We start from the raw sequence: 16,198 nt of genomic DNA on the forward strand, positions 1-16,198 counted from the left end.
CATGACCATAACCCATGATAAGATGAAAGATGTTCACCGCAGTGCTCAGGCTCCTTATACTCATACTCACTATGAACACATCATCAAGAGACACCTCAGATAGGGCAGAGCACGCAGCCTCTGATTTGATCCACAAATCCACCGGGATTCAATTCCTTCTCGCATTAGACATCACCCGTACTGCCAGAGGAATTATAAATTATAGGTATATCCATGCGCTAGCGAACTTGATAGATAATATCACTGAAATGTATGACGACACCTTCAGGTATACGGGAAGGGAGTTACAAGCTTACAAGACGGAACTGATCCAGCATAGGATGGTCCTTAATTATATCACAGCCGTGAAGGGTGGGTACTGTGTCACTTTGGCAACTCAGTATGGTGTGAAGTGCTGTACGTATATTACAAACAGCACTGACGACCCCACAGAGATTATCGATCAAAAGATGGATGATATATTGCAGTTGAAGTGGGAGTTCCGGAGGAGACACAACCTTACCCTGACCGCTGTGGGTAATGAGCTGACCGGCTGGGTCTCATGGTTGAACCCACGAAATTGGTTCTCAGGATTAGGAGAGTGGGCTCAAAATGTTGTTATGAGTGTAGGAAAGTTTCTCCTTTGTATCCTGGGAGTCGTCATAATTATTGGTTTGATATTTAGGTGTGTTCGAATTCTGACGCGGCGCAAGCACTGCACAAATTTGATGAGTTTAAGGAGCGAGGGCATTGTTATAGCAGCAGATTTAATTTATGACCCATCCATAGAGACAGTGTTATGATAAGGATTGCAAATGAATTCCATGGCCTGTTTCTTTCACCCGTTTTTCCTTTGTCTCCCCCTCTGCCCAGATACACCCATCCGGAAAAGACATCAGCCCTACCCAAGAATATTTATGTAAATGTTATGTGAATGTATTTTAGATATGTGTCTTATCTTCATCTCTACAACCTTCAGTTAATGACACACATAGTCAACAGGTGATATCCACATATACTAGCACTCACATATGTTCCCCCTCCATGTATCATCAACTAAATGTGCACCCCATTTGTTGGAACAAGATGCCGAAAAGAGCTCGGTAGTGTTTGTCGGCCCACTTACAGGCCCTTAATACGGGATAAGAAGGATTTAATGTATACTTCGCAATACCTCGAAGCTTATCTAAAACATATACGGCACGATGATACATGCCCCTCAGACATGGATTCATACATACATGCTTTTTTACTATCCCACTAGGTCATACATTTCCCACCTACAACTCTCTCCGACCATCCAATCGTCTGTAGATATTGTATTGATATTTTTCTGTTTAGTGATTATATAGTGGCAGTTATTGGTGACTGCCAAAGGGTGGACTGTCAAAGTCGAAAAATATTGAAGAACACACAGCACGTATAAACTGCACACACATGCCCACTGCGCGTGCACTTGTTCTGCAGTGCGTGCACATGTACGCACTTTGCGTATGGTCGCTCCCGCGGTCCTGCGCATCGGCGCGTGGTATGGGTATTTACAGCAGAGTTTGTGTACGCATGGAGGGCCATCAGAACACATTACATATTTAATCCAAATAGTGCACAATGTACACATAGTCTCCTTGCACCACATCAGAAAGTTATAGCTGTTTAAATGGTTGCAGAACAAAGGGATTCACCTTTACAGGATAAGAGGGGACAGACTAAGGTTATAAGGTGGTATTTGGTATCCAGCTGTAGGGTATTTTAAGGGAAACATTCCGGTGTTGGTCTGCGGAAGATCGCATGTTCCTGCGGATAGTTATGTGCAGAAGCAGAATATAGTTATAAATTGTATTTACTGTATATTATGTATGCGGCGGGAATCCAGAGGAGACCACCCACAAGAACAGTTGAGAAAGACATCGCCTACCTTTTCAAATCAACCTATGACCTCTCCTGTACTGTAAAGGTGCATCCCTGTGTCCAATGGACAAAGGGATTACAGTATCCATTGTATTGCTTTTGGAAGACGTGTATAAATAGAGCCTGCTGCAGAGCGGCCAGTCACAAGACTTACAACGTTATCTATTTGATTACTGAGGACTGGACCAGGAAGCGCACGCGAATATTCTCACGTATGTACATTGACCTGTAGCCATTATTCTGTTATATATATATATATTGTTTGTATTGTAGTGTATAATTTGTATTGTAAACCCCCTTTCAGAAATAATCCACTGTGGTGTCGGAACCCAGCGGTTAATCACAATTGGTGTCGTGTGCTCATTGCCCTGCTAAGGTTTAAAGAGTATTATTATTATTGTTATTATTGCATTGCATTGCTGTATAAGGTTTTAAGTCTATCTCTGGGTGTGTACGCGCTGAGAGTACTTTGTACCGTCAGCGCGGCGTGTGTACGCAAAGTCCGTACACTGTACGGGACTCTGTCCGCAAATAGCGTAAAAGGTGCATAGAGTGTGAACTAAGTATAGCGGCCGCAGCGGCTAAAGGTTTAAAGTGTATTGATGGTGTGTTTAAGGTATAGCTTTTATTCCTGTAAAGATAATCGACATTATCAACATGTTGGCCTTTCCCTGATGTGGCGCCTTGGGGCACTAACCTGTGCCTACTTGGTGGAGTCCTGTGTTCTGAACTTGAACCTTAGTGTTCGGGACTCGCCAGATGAGTTCACCTGTATGTCGCATGATGGGCCTTTTTTTTTTTTTTTTTTTTTTTTTTTTAGCCAAAAATGATGCCAAGCACCTCTATTATACTCTGTTAGATTGCAGAGTTTATTATAATTATTCTGATACTATATTTCTTTCTGTGTGGCACTACAAGACTCAGCATGATAGCACCTCTCATTATGTTTAGAAATAGGGTGTGCAGATGTGTCCCACTGCAGCTTTGCTGCATATAGCAGCGTTTTGTAGCAATCGCGGCATGCCGCGTGCATACGCATCAGCCGCCAGCTCCATTGTAGTTAATGCATAGTGCGAGCATGCATAGCAGCCACAATGTAAACATCTGTATATACTGTATACACTGTTCAGTTTATTGTGAAAGATATATGAAATGGAATGGCACATTCAAAGATAATATGCAACAGTATTCAAATCCCATATATAGGAGGTTATATACAGGAGATGAATCCCTGGTTGTGCTCACATAGTAATGTTGATTATCATGTGAGTGCTATCATATGATATTCAACATTACTACATGAACACAACCTTAGAGTTACTTATCCTTTGTCTAACAGAGCTAATTACGTGTATAAAAGTCTTCTCATCACAGTAGTTATTCTCTCTGTATAACTTATTCTCAAAGAAATAATTGGATTTGATTACTGTTGCAGGTTATCTTAAAATAGTCCAACATACAGTAAACTTATACTAAAATGCGTTATACTCAACTTTGTTTGGTTCTAATTTTCTTTTTTTTAATTCACGTTTTCATTTTTGTTTCACTCTCTAATATTTTTCTGATTTTTATTGATACATATATTTATAATGAATGTAAATAAAAGTTAGATTTTATTATGGATTTCTTGCGCACCATACAGGGACAACATGTTTTTTTCCCTCTTATCTGTTTGTGGTGTTTTAAAGAGTATTGCCTGTGGTAGCACCCCCTTTCACGTACTATGTAAAAAATAATAATATTAATAATTACACCTATTAAGAGTTGTTGTGTTTTTTTTTTTTTAAATAAACCAGTGCAGAGGGATCTGTGCTCTTGCACTTTATTAAATTCAACTTTCCAGTTCCAGGTATGACCCTCCTTTGCCCCCAGCCTGATTTATTTTTGTGCTGTAGATTCAGAAAGGTGCTGGAAAATAAGAATTTACTTACCGATAATTCTATTTCTCATAGTCCGTAGTGGATGCTGGGGACTCCGTCAGGACCATGGGGATTAGCGGCTCCGCAGGAGACAGGGCACATCTAAAGAAAGCTTTTAGGATCACATGGTGTGTACTGGCTCCTCCCCCTATGTCCCTCCTCCAAGCCTCAGTTAGGTACTGTGCCCGGACGAGCGTACACAATAAGGAAGGATCTTGAATCCCGGGTAAGACTCATACCAGCCACACCAATCACACCGTACAACTTGTGATCTGAACCCAGTTAACAGTATGATAACAAACGGAGTAGCCTCTGAAAAGATGGCTCACAACAATAATAATAACCCGATTTTTGTAACAATAACTATGTACAAGTATTGCAGACAATCCGCACTTGGGATGGGCGCCCAGCATCCACTACGGACTATGAGAAATAGAATTATCGGTAAGTAAATTCTTATTTTCTCTAACGTCCTAGTGGATGCTGGGGACTCCGTCAGGACCATGGGGATTATACCGAAGCTCCCAAACGGGCGGGAGAGTGCGGATGACTCTGCAGCACCGAATGAGAGAACTCCAGGTCCTCCTTAGCCAGAGTATCAAATTTGTAAAATTTTACAAACGTGTTCTCCCCTGACCACGTAGCTGCTCGGCAAAGTTGTAATGCCGAGACCCCTCGGGCAGCCGCCCAAGATGAGCCCACCTTCCTTGTGGAGTGGGCCTTTACAGATTTAGGCTGTGGCAGGCCTGCCACAGAATGTGCAAGTTGGATTGTGCTACAGATCCAACGCGCAATCGTCTGCTTAGACGCAGGAGCACCCATCTTGTTGGGTGCATACAATATAAACAACGAGTCAGATTTTCTGACTCCAGCTGTCCTTGAAATATATATTTTTAATGCTCTGACAACGTCCAGTAACTTGGAGTCCTCCAAGTCGCTAGTAGCCGCAGGCACCACAATAGGCTGGTTCAAGTGAAAAGCCGAAACCACCTTAGGGAGAAAATGAGGACGTGTCCGCAGTTCTGCCCTGTCCGAATGGAAAATCAGATATGGGCTTTTGTACGATAAAGCCGCCAACTCTGAAACTCTCCTGGCTGAAGCCAGGGCCAGCAGCATGGTTACTTTCCATGTAAGATACTTCAAATCTACAGATTTGAGAGGCTCAAACCAATGAGATTTGAGAAAATCCAAAACTACGTTTAGATCCCACGGTGCCACTGGGGGCACAATCGGGGGCTGTATATGTAGTACACCCTTGACAAAAGTTTGTACTTCAGGCACTGAAGCCAATTCCTTCTGGAAGAAGATTGATAAGGCCGAAATTTGAACTTTAATAGACCCCAATTTGAGGCCCATAGACAATCCTGCCTGCAGGAAATGTAAGAATCGACCCAATTGAAATTCTTCCGTTGGGGCCTTCTTGGCTTCACACCACGCAACATATTTTCTCCAAATGCGGTGATAATGTTGTGCGGTCACTTCCTTCCTAGCCTTAATCAAGGTAGGAATAACTTCCTCTGGAATGCCCTTTTCTTTTAGAATCCGGCGTTCAACCGCCATGCCGTCAAACGCAGTCGCGGTAAGTCTTGGAACATACAAGGTCCCTGCTGAAGCAGATCCCTTCTTAGAGGTAGAGGCCACGGATCCTCCGTGAGCATCTCTTGAAGTTCCGGATACCAAGTTCTTCTTGGCCAATCCGGAGCCACTAGTATTGTTCTTACTCCCCTTTTCCGAATAATTCTCAGTACCTTTGGTATGAGAGGCAGAGGAGGAAACACATACACTGACTGGTACACCCATGGTGTTACCAGAGCGTCCACAGCTATTGCCTGAGGGTCTCTTGACCTGGCGCAATATCTGTCCAGTTTTTTGTTGAGGCGAGACGCCATCATATCCACCTTTTGGTTTTTCCCAACGGTTCACAATCATGTGGAAAACTTCCGGATGAAGTCCCCACTCTCCCGGGTGAAGGTCGTGTCTGCTGAGGAAGTCTGCTTCCCAGTTGTCCACTCCCGGGATGAACACTGCTGACAGTGCTATGACATGATTTTCCGCCCAGCGAAGAATCCTTGCAGCTTCTGTCATTGCTCTTCTGCTTCTCGTGCCGCCTTGTCTGTTTACGTGGGCGACTGCCGTGATGTTGTCCGACTGGATCAACACCGGCTGACCCTGAAGCAGCGGTTTTGCCAAGCTTAGAGCATTGTATATCGCTCTTAGCTCCAGTATATTTATGTGAAGAGACGTCTCCAGGTCTGACCATACACCCTGGAAGTTTCTTCCCTGTGTGACTGCTCCCCAGCCCCGTAGGCTGGCATCCGTAGTCACCAGGACCCAGTCCTGTATGCCGAACCTGCGGCCCTCTAACAGATGGGCACTCTGCAACCACCACAGGAGAGACAACCTTGTTCTTGGTGACAGTGTTATCCGCTGATGCATGTGCAGATGCGATCCGGACCATTTGTCCAGCAGATCCCTCTGAAATGTTCGTGCATGGAATCTGCCGAATGGAATTGCTTCGTAAGAAGCCACCATCTTTCCCAGGACTCTTGTGCATTGATGTACTGACACAGTTCCTGGTTTTAGGAGGTTCCTGACCAGTTCGGATAACTCCCTTGCTTTCTCCTCCGGGAGAAACACCTTTTTCTGAACCGTGTCCAGAATCATTCCCAGGAACAGCAGACGTGTTGTCGGGGTCAATTGAGATTTTGGAAGATTCAGAATCCACCCGTGTTGCTGAAGCACTACTTGGGTTAGTGCTACACCGACTTCCAACTGTTCTCTGGACTTTGCCCTTATCAGGAGATCGTCCAAGTAAGGGATAATTAATACGCCTTTTCTTCGTAGAAGAACCATCATTTCGGTCATTACCTTGGTAAAGACCCGAGGGGCCGTGGACAAACCAAACGGCAGCGTTTGAAACTGATAATGACAGTCTTGTATCACGAACCTGAGATACCCTTGGTGTGAGGGGTAAATTGGGACATGCAGATAAGCATCTTTTATGTCCAGGGACACCATGAAGTGTCCCCTTCTTCCAGATTCGCTATCACTGCTCTGAGTGACTCCATCTTGAACTTGAATTTCTGTATGTACAGGTTCAAGGATTTCAGATTTAGAATAGGTCTTACCGAACCGTCCGGCTTCGGTACCACAAATAGTGTGGAATAATACCCCTTTCCCTGTTGTAGGAGGGGTACCTTGACTATCACCTGCTGAGAATACAGCTTGTGAATGGCTTCCAATACCGTCGTCCTTTCTGAGGGAGACGTTGGTAAAGCAGACTTTAGGAACCGGCGAGGGGGAGACCTTTCGAACTCCAACATGTAACCCTGAGATACTATCTGCAGGATCCACGGGTCCACCTGTGAGCGAGCCCACTGATTGCTGAAAATCTTTAGTCGACCCCCCACCGCTCCTGAGTCCGCTTGTAAAGCCCCAGCGTCATGCTGATGGCTTTGTAGAACCCGGGGCGGGCTTCTGGTCCTGGGCAGGGGCTGCTTGCTGCCCTCTCTCACCCTTTCCTCTGCCTCGCGGCAGATAAGACTGTCCTTTTGCTCGCTTGTTTTTATAGGAGCGAAAGGACTGCGGCTGAAAAGACGGTGTCTTTTTCTGTTGGGAGGGGGTCTGAGGTAAAAAAGTGGATTTGCCGGCAGTTGCCGTGGCCACCAGATCCGATAGACCGACCCCAAATAATTCCTCTCCTTTATATGGCAATACTTCCATATGCCTTTTGGAATCCGCATCACCTGACCACTGTCGCGTCCATAAACTTCTTCTGGCAGATATGGACATCGCACTTACTCTTGATGCTAGAGTACAAATATCCCTCTGAGCATCTCGCATATAAAGAAACGCATCCTTTAATTGCTCTAGAGTCAATAAAATACTGTCCCTATCCAGGGTATCAATATTTTCAGTCAGGGAATCCAACCACACTACCCCAGCACTGCACATCCAGGCTGAGGCTATTGCCGGTCGCAGTATAACACCAGTATGAGTGTATATACTTTTCAGGGTAGTTTCCAGCCTCCTATCCGCTGGATCCTTGAGGGCGGCCGTATCAGGAGACGGCAACGCCACTTGCTTTGATAAACGTGTGAGCGCCTTATCCACCCTAGGGGGTGTTTCCCAGCGCGTCCTAACCTCTGGTGGGAAAGGGTATAATGCCAATAACTTCTTAGAAATTAGCAGTTTTCTATCTGGGTTAACCCACGCTTCATCACACACGTCATTCAATTCCTCTGATTCTGGAAAAGCTACAGGTAGTTTTTTTACCCCCCACATAATACCCCTTTTTGAGGTACCAGCAGTATCAGAGATCTGCAAAGCCTCCTTCATTGCCGTGATCATATAACGTGTGGCCCTGTTGGAAAATACGTTTGTTTCTTCACCGTCGACACTAGATTCATCTGTGTCGGTACCCGTGTCGACTGACTGAGGTAAGGGACGTTTTACAGCCCCTGACGGTGTCTGAGACGCCTGAGCCGGTACTGACTGGTTTTCCGGCCGTCTCATTTCGTCTACTGACTTTTGTAATGTACTAACATTATCACGTAATTCCATAACTAAAGCCATCCATTCCGGTGTCGACTCCCTAGGGGGTGACATCACCATTACCGGCAATTGCTCTGCCTCCACACCAACATCGTCCTCATACATGTCGACACACACGTACCGACACACAGCAGCCACACAGGGAATGCTCTAATCGAAGACAGGACCCCTTAGCCCTTTGGGGAGACAGAGGGAGAGTTTGCCAGCACACACCAAAAGCGCTATAAATGTATATAAACAACCCTAAAAGGTGTTGTTTTTGTTATAAGCGCTTTTAATATATAAATATCGCCAATTTATGCCCCCCTTCTCTTTGTTACCCTGTTTCTGTAGTGCAGTGCAGGGGAGAGTCCTGGGAGCCTTCCTCACAGCGGAGCTGAGCAGGAAAATGGCGCTGAGTGCTGAGGAGAATAAGCTCCGCCCCCTTTTCGGCTGGCTTTTCTCCCGGGTTTTGAGAAATCTGGCCTGGGTTAAATACATACATATAGCCTTAATGGCTATATGTGATGTATTCTTTGCCACTAAAGGTATTTAATATTGCTGCCCAGGGCGCCCCCAGCAGCGCCCTGCACCCTCCGTGACTGGTCAGTGAGAAGTGTGTAGCAACAATGGCGCACAGCTGCCGTGCTGTGCGCTACCTTCATGAAGACTGAAGAGTCTTCTGCCGCCTGTTTCCGGACCTCCGATCTTCAGCATCTGTAAGGGGGGTCGGCGGCGCGGCTCCGGGACGAACCCCAGGATGACCTGTGTTCCGACTCCCTCTGAAGCTATGTCCAGTAGCCTAAGACTCCAATCCATCCTGCACGCAGGTGAGTTGAAAATCTCTCCCCTAAGTCCCTCGATGCAGTGAGCCTGTTGCCAGCAGGACTCACTGAGATTTAAAACCTAAAAAAACTTTTTCTAAGCAGCTCTTTAGGAGAGCCACCTAGATTGCACCCTGCTCGGACGGGCACAAAAACCTAACTGAGGCTTGGAGGAGGGACATAGGGGGAGGAGCCAGTACACACCATGTGATCCTAAAAGCTTTCTTTAGATGTGCCCTGTCTCCTGCGGAGCCGCTAATCCCCATGGTCCTGACGGAGTCCCCAGCATCCACTAGGACGTTAGAGAAACATTGCTTAAAGATTGGTCCATGGTGACATGGTGGAAATTGCTTTCAAAGCAGCAATTTTTATTTTAAACTACTCCCATCTTGACCCCCAGTACTTTAATCTGGATTTGTGTTTAAATGTAACATTGTAATTAACGCTATTATTTTTTACAGTTAATACGCAAGAAAATTGGCAAGTCGGAACATGTGCATAGACTAATGGCAGGATCAATGGCAGGTACAGGGTCATTACAATACCGGAGACATTTCTGAAGCTGGCCTACAGATTAAAGTCATTGACACGTCTAGTGCTTTTACTAGTGGTATATTATTTAAGGCAGAATGCACACAGGTCATTTCCATTCCCAGTAACAACAGTCATAAAGGTGGTAGGATTGTGATATTACTGAGCCTTTTATTCATCGCTAACAGCTGCAGGCTATAGAAGATATATTAATTTGAGGGGACACTTGCGTAATAACAACTGTGGTGATCATTCAGTGTTGCACTATGCTATCATTTTTTCCCCTCTTACGTCCTAGAGGATGCTGGGGTCCACATTAGTACCATGGGGTATAGATGGGTCCACCAGGAGCCATTGGCACTTTAAGAGTTTGAGAGTGTGAGCTGGCTCCTCTATGCCCCTCCTACCAGACTCAGTTTAGAAAATGTGCCCGGAGGAGCCGGTCACAGCTAGGGGAGCTCTACAGAGCTTTTCTAGTAAAGTTTAATTTTAGAGTTTTTTTAATTTTACAGGTAGGCTGCTGGCAACAGCCTCCCTGCAGCGAGGAACTGTGTGGGCGGGGGAGCAGTGTCCGCCCTGCGGGGTCTGAGCAACTGTCTCCGCTGACTGGACACTGAGCTCCAGAGGGGTCTGATCATTCTCCGCCACAGGGGGCCGCTCGCCCCAGCAGCATGCCGCCAACCCCTTACAGAGCTGAAGAAGTGGTGAGTGAGTCACCGACCCCCCTAGCAAGCGGGGGGCTGTTGTGAAGATGGCAGCAGTGGGGAGGGAGCACAGTATTAACTGCGCTCCTGGGAAGGCTCAGCGGTACATGGTGCGGCGCTGTGAGGGGCGCCCTGGGCCAGCGCTTACCCCCTACACTGGTCAGCAAGTCTGTCAGAGTCCTCGGATCTCAGCCAGCACTAATTCCTCAGGCCAGTATAATCCATTAAGAGTGGGAAGACAGCGCCATTAAGTGGGTGGAGCTTCTCCTCAGAGCGGACCCTGCAGCGTTTCAGCTCCATTTTCCTGCCTGCACAGCGCTGAGAGGAAGAACAGGTCCCTCCACAGCAACTCCAGCTATCTGTACACGGTACCAGGGGGTTGTAGAAGGGAGGGGAGGCTGTAATAAGACTGTGTGTCCTATTAAGGTGCACAGTCAGCGCTGACAAGGGGTCTCCCTTTGCTAAAAGCGCTGTGTGTGGGTTGGCTCCAATCTCTGTGTCTCTCTTGCCATTCTTGGAGGGGAAACTCTGTCTGCCCTCACCTGTGTGTGTGTGTGTGTGTGTGTGTGGTTGTGGAGTGTTTGGTGGTCTCCTTTAGCTATGTCCAGGGACACTGTGTCATATGCTGCAGAGGATTTATCCTCCCAGGATGATCCCATTCTATGTAATCAGGATAGCACTGGTTTAGCACAGGTACCAGCAAGGGAGCCTGAGTGGTTTTCCTCTATCAAATCTTGGATTTCTCAGATTTCTGACAGGGTTGCAAGTAATGAATCTGCAACCCAGGTATTACAGAGCTCTATGGCAGTATGGCCGGTTTCTGGTATGTCAGGACGCCCCGCTATATACCCCCACAAACGTGCGCTTGTGCATGTCACACAAGACGACACGGATTCCGATACCACAGACGGTGATGGGGATGTGTTGCGGGGTTCCGCATCTCTTGCAATGGGGAGCAATTGTTGATAGAGGCTATCAGGGATGTATTGAATGTTAATGATACCACACCTGAGCAGGTTGAGGAAGCTTTTTTCACTGAAAATAAAAAAGCCTCGCTAACCTTCCCTGCGTCAAAGGAATTGAAAGTTATATTTGAAAAAGCATGGGTAAACCCTGAGAAAAAATTCCAGGTCCCTAAAAGGGTCCAAGTGGCGCTTCCTTTCCCTGAGGAGGATAGGAAAAAGTGGGAAAACCCGCCGATTGTTGACGCCTCTGTGTCCAGACTCTCAAAGAAGGTGGTTTTGCCTGTTCCAGGATCTACCGCCTTAAAGGAGACGGCTGATAGAAAAATTGATAACACGCTTAAATCAAGCGTGTTATCAATGTACACTGCTTTAGGGGCCATATTACATCCCACTATTGCTACTGCATGGATTGCAAAGGCAATAGTAAAGTGGTCGGCTACCTTACTTGAGGATTTGGATACGATGGACAGGGATGATGTTATTATATTTACGCAATATACATGATTCAGCAGGTTTTATGGTAGAATCCATGAAAGACCTGGGTTCCATGGCTGCAGGAATATCTTCCATGTCTGTTTCAGCTCGTCTGGGACTGTGGCTGCGCCAGTGGTCAGCCGACGCGGAATCCAGGAAAAGTGTGTAGTCCCTACCCTATACAGGTTAGGCTCTCTTTGGGGAAGATCTAGACACGTGGATATCCACGGCTACAGCGGGTAAGTCTCCGTTTCTTCCCTCAGCAGCACCTGCTCCGAATAAATCCTTCTTTTCATCTGCAACGCAGTCCTTTCGGCCTAAGAAGCCTAGAAGGGCCAGAATGTCCAATACCTTCTTTAGGGGAGGTCGAGTTAAGTCCAAGAAACCTGCAGCTGCAGGTTCCCAGGAACAAAAGCCTGCTTCAGGTACGCCAAAGTCCTCCGCATGACGGTGGACCGCGCGGCCTGGAGATGAGGCCGGTGGGAGCGAGACTCGGACACTTCAGTCACTCCTGGGTATCGTCCGGCCTGGATCCCTGGGTGATAGATATTGTATCCCAGGGATACAGGCTGGAATTTCAAAGTCTCCCTCCACAAATCAGGCTTACCAACTCTGTTGGCAGACAGCACTGTATACTAAAAGACGCTGTCCAAAAACTGGTGGAGGCACAGGTCATTGTACCAGTACCACCTCACATGCAGAACAAAGGTTACTATTCGAACCTTTTCGTGATACCGAAACCGGATGGTTCGGTCAGGCCCATTCTGAACCTAAAATCATTGAACCCCTTTCTAAATGAGTTCAAGTTCAAGATGGAGTCTCTCAGGGTGGTGATATCAGGTCTGGAAGAGGGGGAATTCCTGGTATCCCTGGATATCAAGGATGCGTACCTCCACATTCCGATCTGGCTGCCGCATTAGGCTTATCTCCGTTTCGCATTGCTGGCCTGTCATTTCCAGTTCCAGGCCCTACCATTCGGCCTCTCCACAGCACCAAGGGTGTTTACCAAGGTGATGGCAGATATGATGGTTCTCCTCCGCAAACGGTGTGAACATCATTCCATATCTGGATGATCTGCTGATAAAGGCATCGTCCAAGGAGAATCTGCTGTAGTCCATTGTTCTCACAACACGCCTCCTCTGGAGTCATGGTTGGATTCTGAACCTTCCAAAGTCACATTTGGAACCAACCCAGAGGTTGTCCTTTCTGGTAATGATCCTGGATACGGAAGTGCAGAAAGTGTTTCTTCCACAGGAAAAGGCATTGGTGATACAAGCTATGGTCCGGGATGTCCTAAAGCCAGCCCGGGTGTCGGTTCATCAATGCATTGGCTTATTGGAAAAGATGGTGGCCTCTTACGAGGCTCTCCAGTACGGGAGGTTTCACGCTCGGATCTTCCAACTGGATCTCCTGGACAAGTGGTCAGGATCTCATCTCCACATGCACCAGAGAATTTGTCTGTCGCCAAAGGCCAGGATTTCTCTCCTCTGGTGGCTCCAATTGCCTCACCGTCTGGAGGGCTGCATGTTCGGGATTCAGGACTGGGTCCTTCTAACCACGGATGCGAGCCTTCGGGCTGGGGAGCAGTCACTCAAGGAGTAAAATTCCAAGGATGGTGTTCAAGCCTGGAAGCCGGCCTGCCCATCAACATCCTGGAACTAAGAGCCGTCTACAACTGTCTTCTTCGGGCGGCCCCTCTTCTAAGAAATCGGGCCATTCAAGTGCAGTCGGACAACGTAACAACAGTGGCTTACATAAACCGACAAGGCGGAACGAAGAGCAGAGCGGCAATGTCAGAGGTGACAAGGATACTCCTCTGGACAGAAAAACATGTGTTGGCGCTGTCAGCCATCTTCATTCCGGAGTAGACAACTGGGAAGCAGACTTCCTCAGCAGACACGATCTCCATCCAGTGGAGTGGGGTTTCCATCCGGAGGTGTTCAAGGAAATAACAGACCTTTGGGGATTACCCCAAATAGACATGATGGCCTCTCGTCTCAACAAGAAGCTTTGGCGCTATTGTTCCAGGTCGAGAGACCCACAGGCAGTGGCAGTGGACACCCTGGTGTCTCCGTGGGTGTTCCAGTCAGTGTACGTGTTTTTCCACCACTCCCACTCATCCCAAGAATCCTAAAGCTCATAAGGAGAATAATGGTTCAATCGATCCTCATTGCCCCAGACTGGCCAAGAAGGGCTTGGTACGTGGACCTTCTGAATCTACTGCAAGAAGATCCGAGGCCTTTTCCTCTTTGGGAGGACCTGCTGCATCAGGGGCCGTTCGCCTGTCAAGACTTACCCCGGCTACGTTTGACGGCATGGAAGTTGAGTGCCTGATTCTTGCTCGGAAAGGCATTCCGAAGAAGGTTATTCCTACCCTCATGCAGGCTAGGAAAGGGGTAACGTCTAAACATTCCCATCGTGTTTGGAAGAAATATGTCTCTTGGTGTGAGTCCGAAAAGTTTCCTGCGGTGGAGTTTCAACTGGGACGTTTCCTCCTCTTCCTGCAGGCAGGTGTGGATATGGGCCTGAGGTTGGGATCTGTGGAGGTCCAGATTTCGGCCCTATCCATTTTCTTTCAGAAACAATTGGCTGCCCTCCCGGAGGTTCAGACCTTTTTGGAGGGAGTTCTGCATATCCAGCCTCCATTTGTACCGCCTACAGCGCCTTGGGACCTTAACGTGGTGTTGCAGTTCGGATTGGTTTGAGCCTCTACAGGAGGTAGAGGTCAAATTTCTTACATGGAAGGCGGTCACGTTGTTGGCCTTAGCTTCTGCTAGACGTGTGTCCGAGCTGGGGGCTTTATCCTGTAAAAGCCCTTACTTGATCTTCCACGAAGATAGAGCTGAGCTCCGGACACGTCCAGCAATTTCTTCCGAAGGTTGTGTCGGCATTTCATATCAACCAACCTATTGTGGTGCCAGTCGCTACTGACTCAATTACATCAAAGTCCTTGGATGTCATAAGGGCTCTGAATATATATGTGAAGAGAACTGCTCGACACAGAAAGTCGGACACTCTGTTTGTCCTATATGATCCCAAGAAAATTGGGTGTCCTGCTTCTAAGCAGATAATCTCTCACTGGATCAGGTTCACTATCCAGCACGCTTATTTTACGGCAGGACTGCCGTGTCCAAAATCTGTTAAGGCCCACTCTACTCGTAAGGTGGGGTCTTCCTGGGCGGCTGCCCGGGGTGTCTCGGCAGTGCAACTTTGCCGAGCTGCAACTTGGTCTAGGTTGAACACGTTTGCAAAGTTTTACAAGTTCGATACTTTGGCCTCTGATGATCTGAAGTTCAGTCAATCAGTTCTGCAGGAGCCTCCGCGCTCTCCCTCCCGTTCTGGGAGCTTTGGTACATCCCCATGGTACTAATGTGGACCCCAGCATCCTCTAGGACGTAAGAGAAAATAGGATTTTGGTTACCTACCGGTAAATCCTTTTCTCGTAGCCCGTAGAGGATGCTGGGTGCCCGCCCAGCACTTCGTTTTCCTGCAAATGTTATTTGGTTCAGTACAACTTCCTTTTAGTTGAGTACTGCATTGTTACTTGGTAAGTAATGTTTCAGCAGTTGCTGAGTGTTCAAGCTTCGTTGGCTTGATGTGCCTTGTATGTGTGAGCTGGTATGAATCTCACCACTATCTGTGTATAATCCTTCTCTCGAAGATGTCCGTCTCCTCGGGCACAGTTTCTAGACTGAGTCTGGTAGGAGGGGCATAGAGGGAGGAACCAGCCCACACTCTCAAACTCTTAAAGTGCCAATGGCTCCTGGTGGACCCGTCTATACCCCATGGTACTAATGTGAGCCCCAGCATCCTCTACGGACTACGAGAAAAGGATTTACCGGTAGGTAACCAAAATCCTATTATTTTTATGTTTTACTAAATGTTTTCTTTTTTATAGAGATTGGAGAAAATACTTATTTTTGCAGCATGGTTCAGTAGGATAAAGATGGCAACTGTAGCAACAATTTTTTACCTTTTTAGGGGCCTATTTATCAAGGCAGCTTGTCATAAAATGATGCAGAAACTACAGTTTCTACATACTCATATGTATCAGCGCTTTGTACTAATACCCTAATGCAAGAGATTTCACAGAACTATCCTGTAGAAGGCCAATTAGCACTATAGGTCACAGTCCCCATTATTGCCAATGGGACTATGATCTGACCCTTATTTATTATTTATGACCAATTTCTTATATAGCACAGCATATTCCGTTGCGCTTTACAATTGGATCAACCATGATAACACACAACTGGTAGTGGCACACAAACAGGAAGGCCCTGCTTGCAAGCTTACACTCTATAGGGAAATAGACATTGGGGGTAATTCCAAGTTGATCGCAGCAGGAAATTTTTTAGCAA

At 47.0% G+C, this 16,198-nt stretch overlaps 1 protein-coding gene across 9 annotated transcripts in view; it reads left to right on the top strand.

The window, feature by feature from the left end:
• Window positions 1–16,198, top strand: part of SLC25A16 (solute carrier family 25 member 16) — a 175,010-nt gene that overhangs the window by 139,109 nt on the left and 19,703 nt on the right. For all 9 annotated transcript variants that reach the window (XM_063961597.1, XM_063961596.1, XM_063961590.1 and 6 more), the window contains one exon: window positions 9,625–9,688. In XM_063961597.1, coding sequence (XP_063817667.1) covers window positions 9,625–9,688 — 64 coding nt within the window. The remainder of the gene's footprint in view (window positions 1–9,624; window positions 9,689–16,198) is intronic.

The sequence above is a fragment of the Pseudophryne corroboree genome, chromosome 3, assembly GCF_028390025.1.
Source record: "Pseudophryne corroboree isolate aPseCor3 chromosome 3, aPseCor3.hap2, whole genome shotgun sequence".
Taxonomy (NCBI): Eukaryota; Metazoa; Chordata; class Amphibia; order Anura; family Myobatrachidae; genus Pseudophryne; species Pseudophryne corroboree.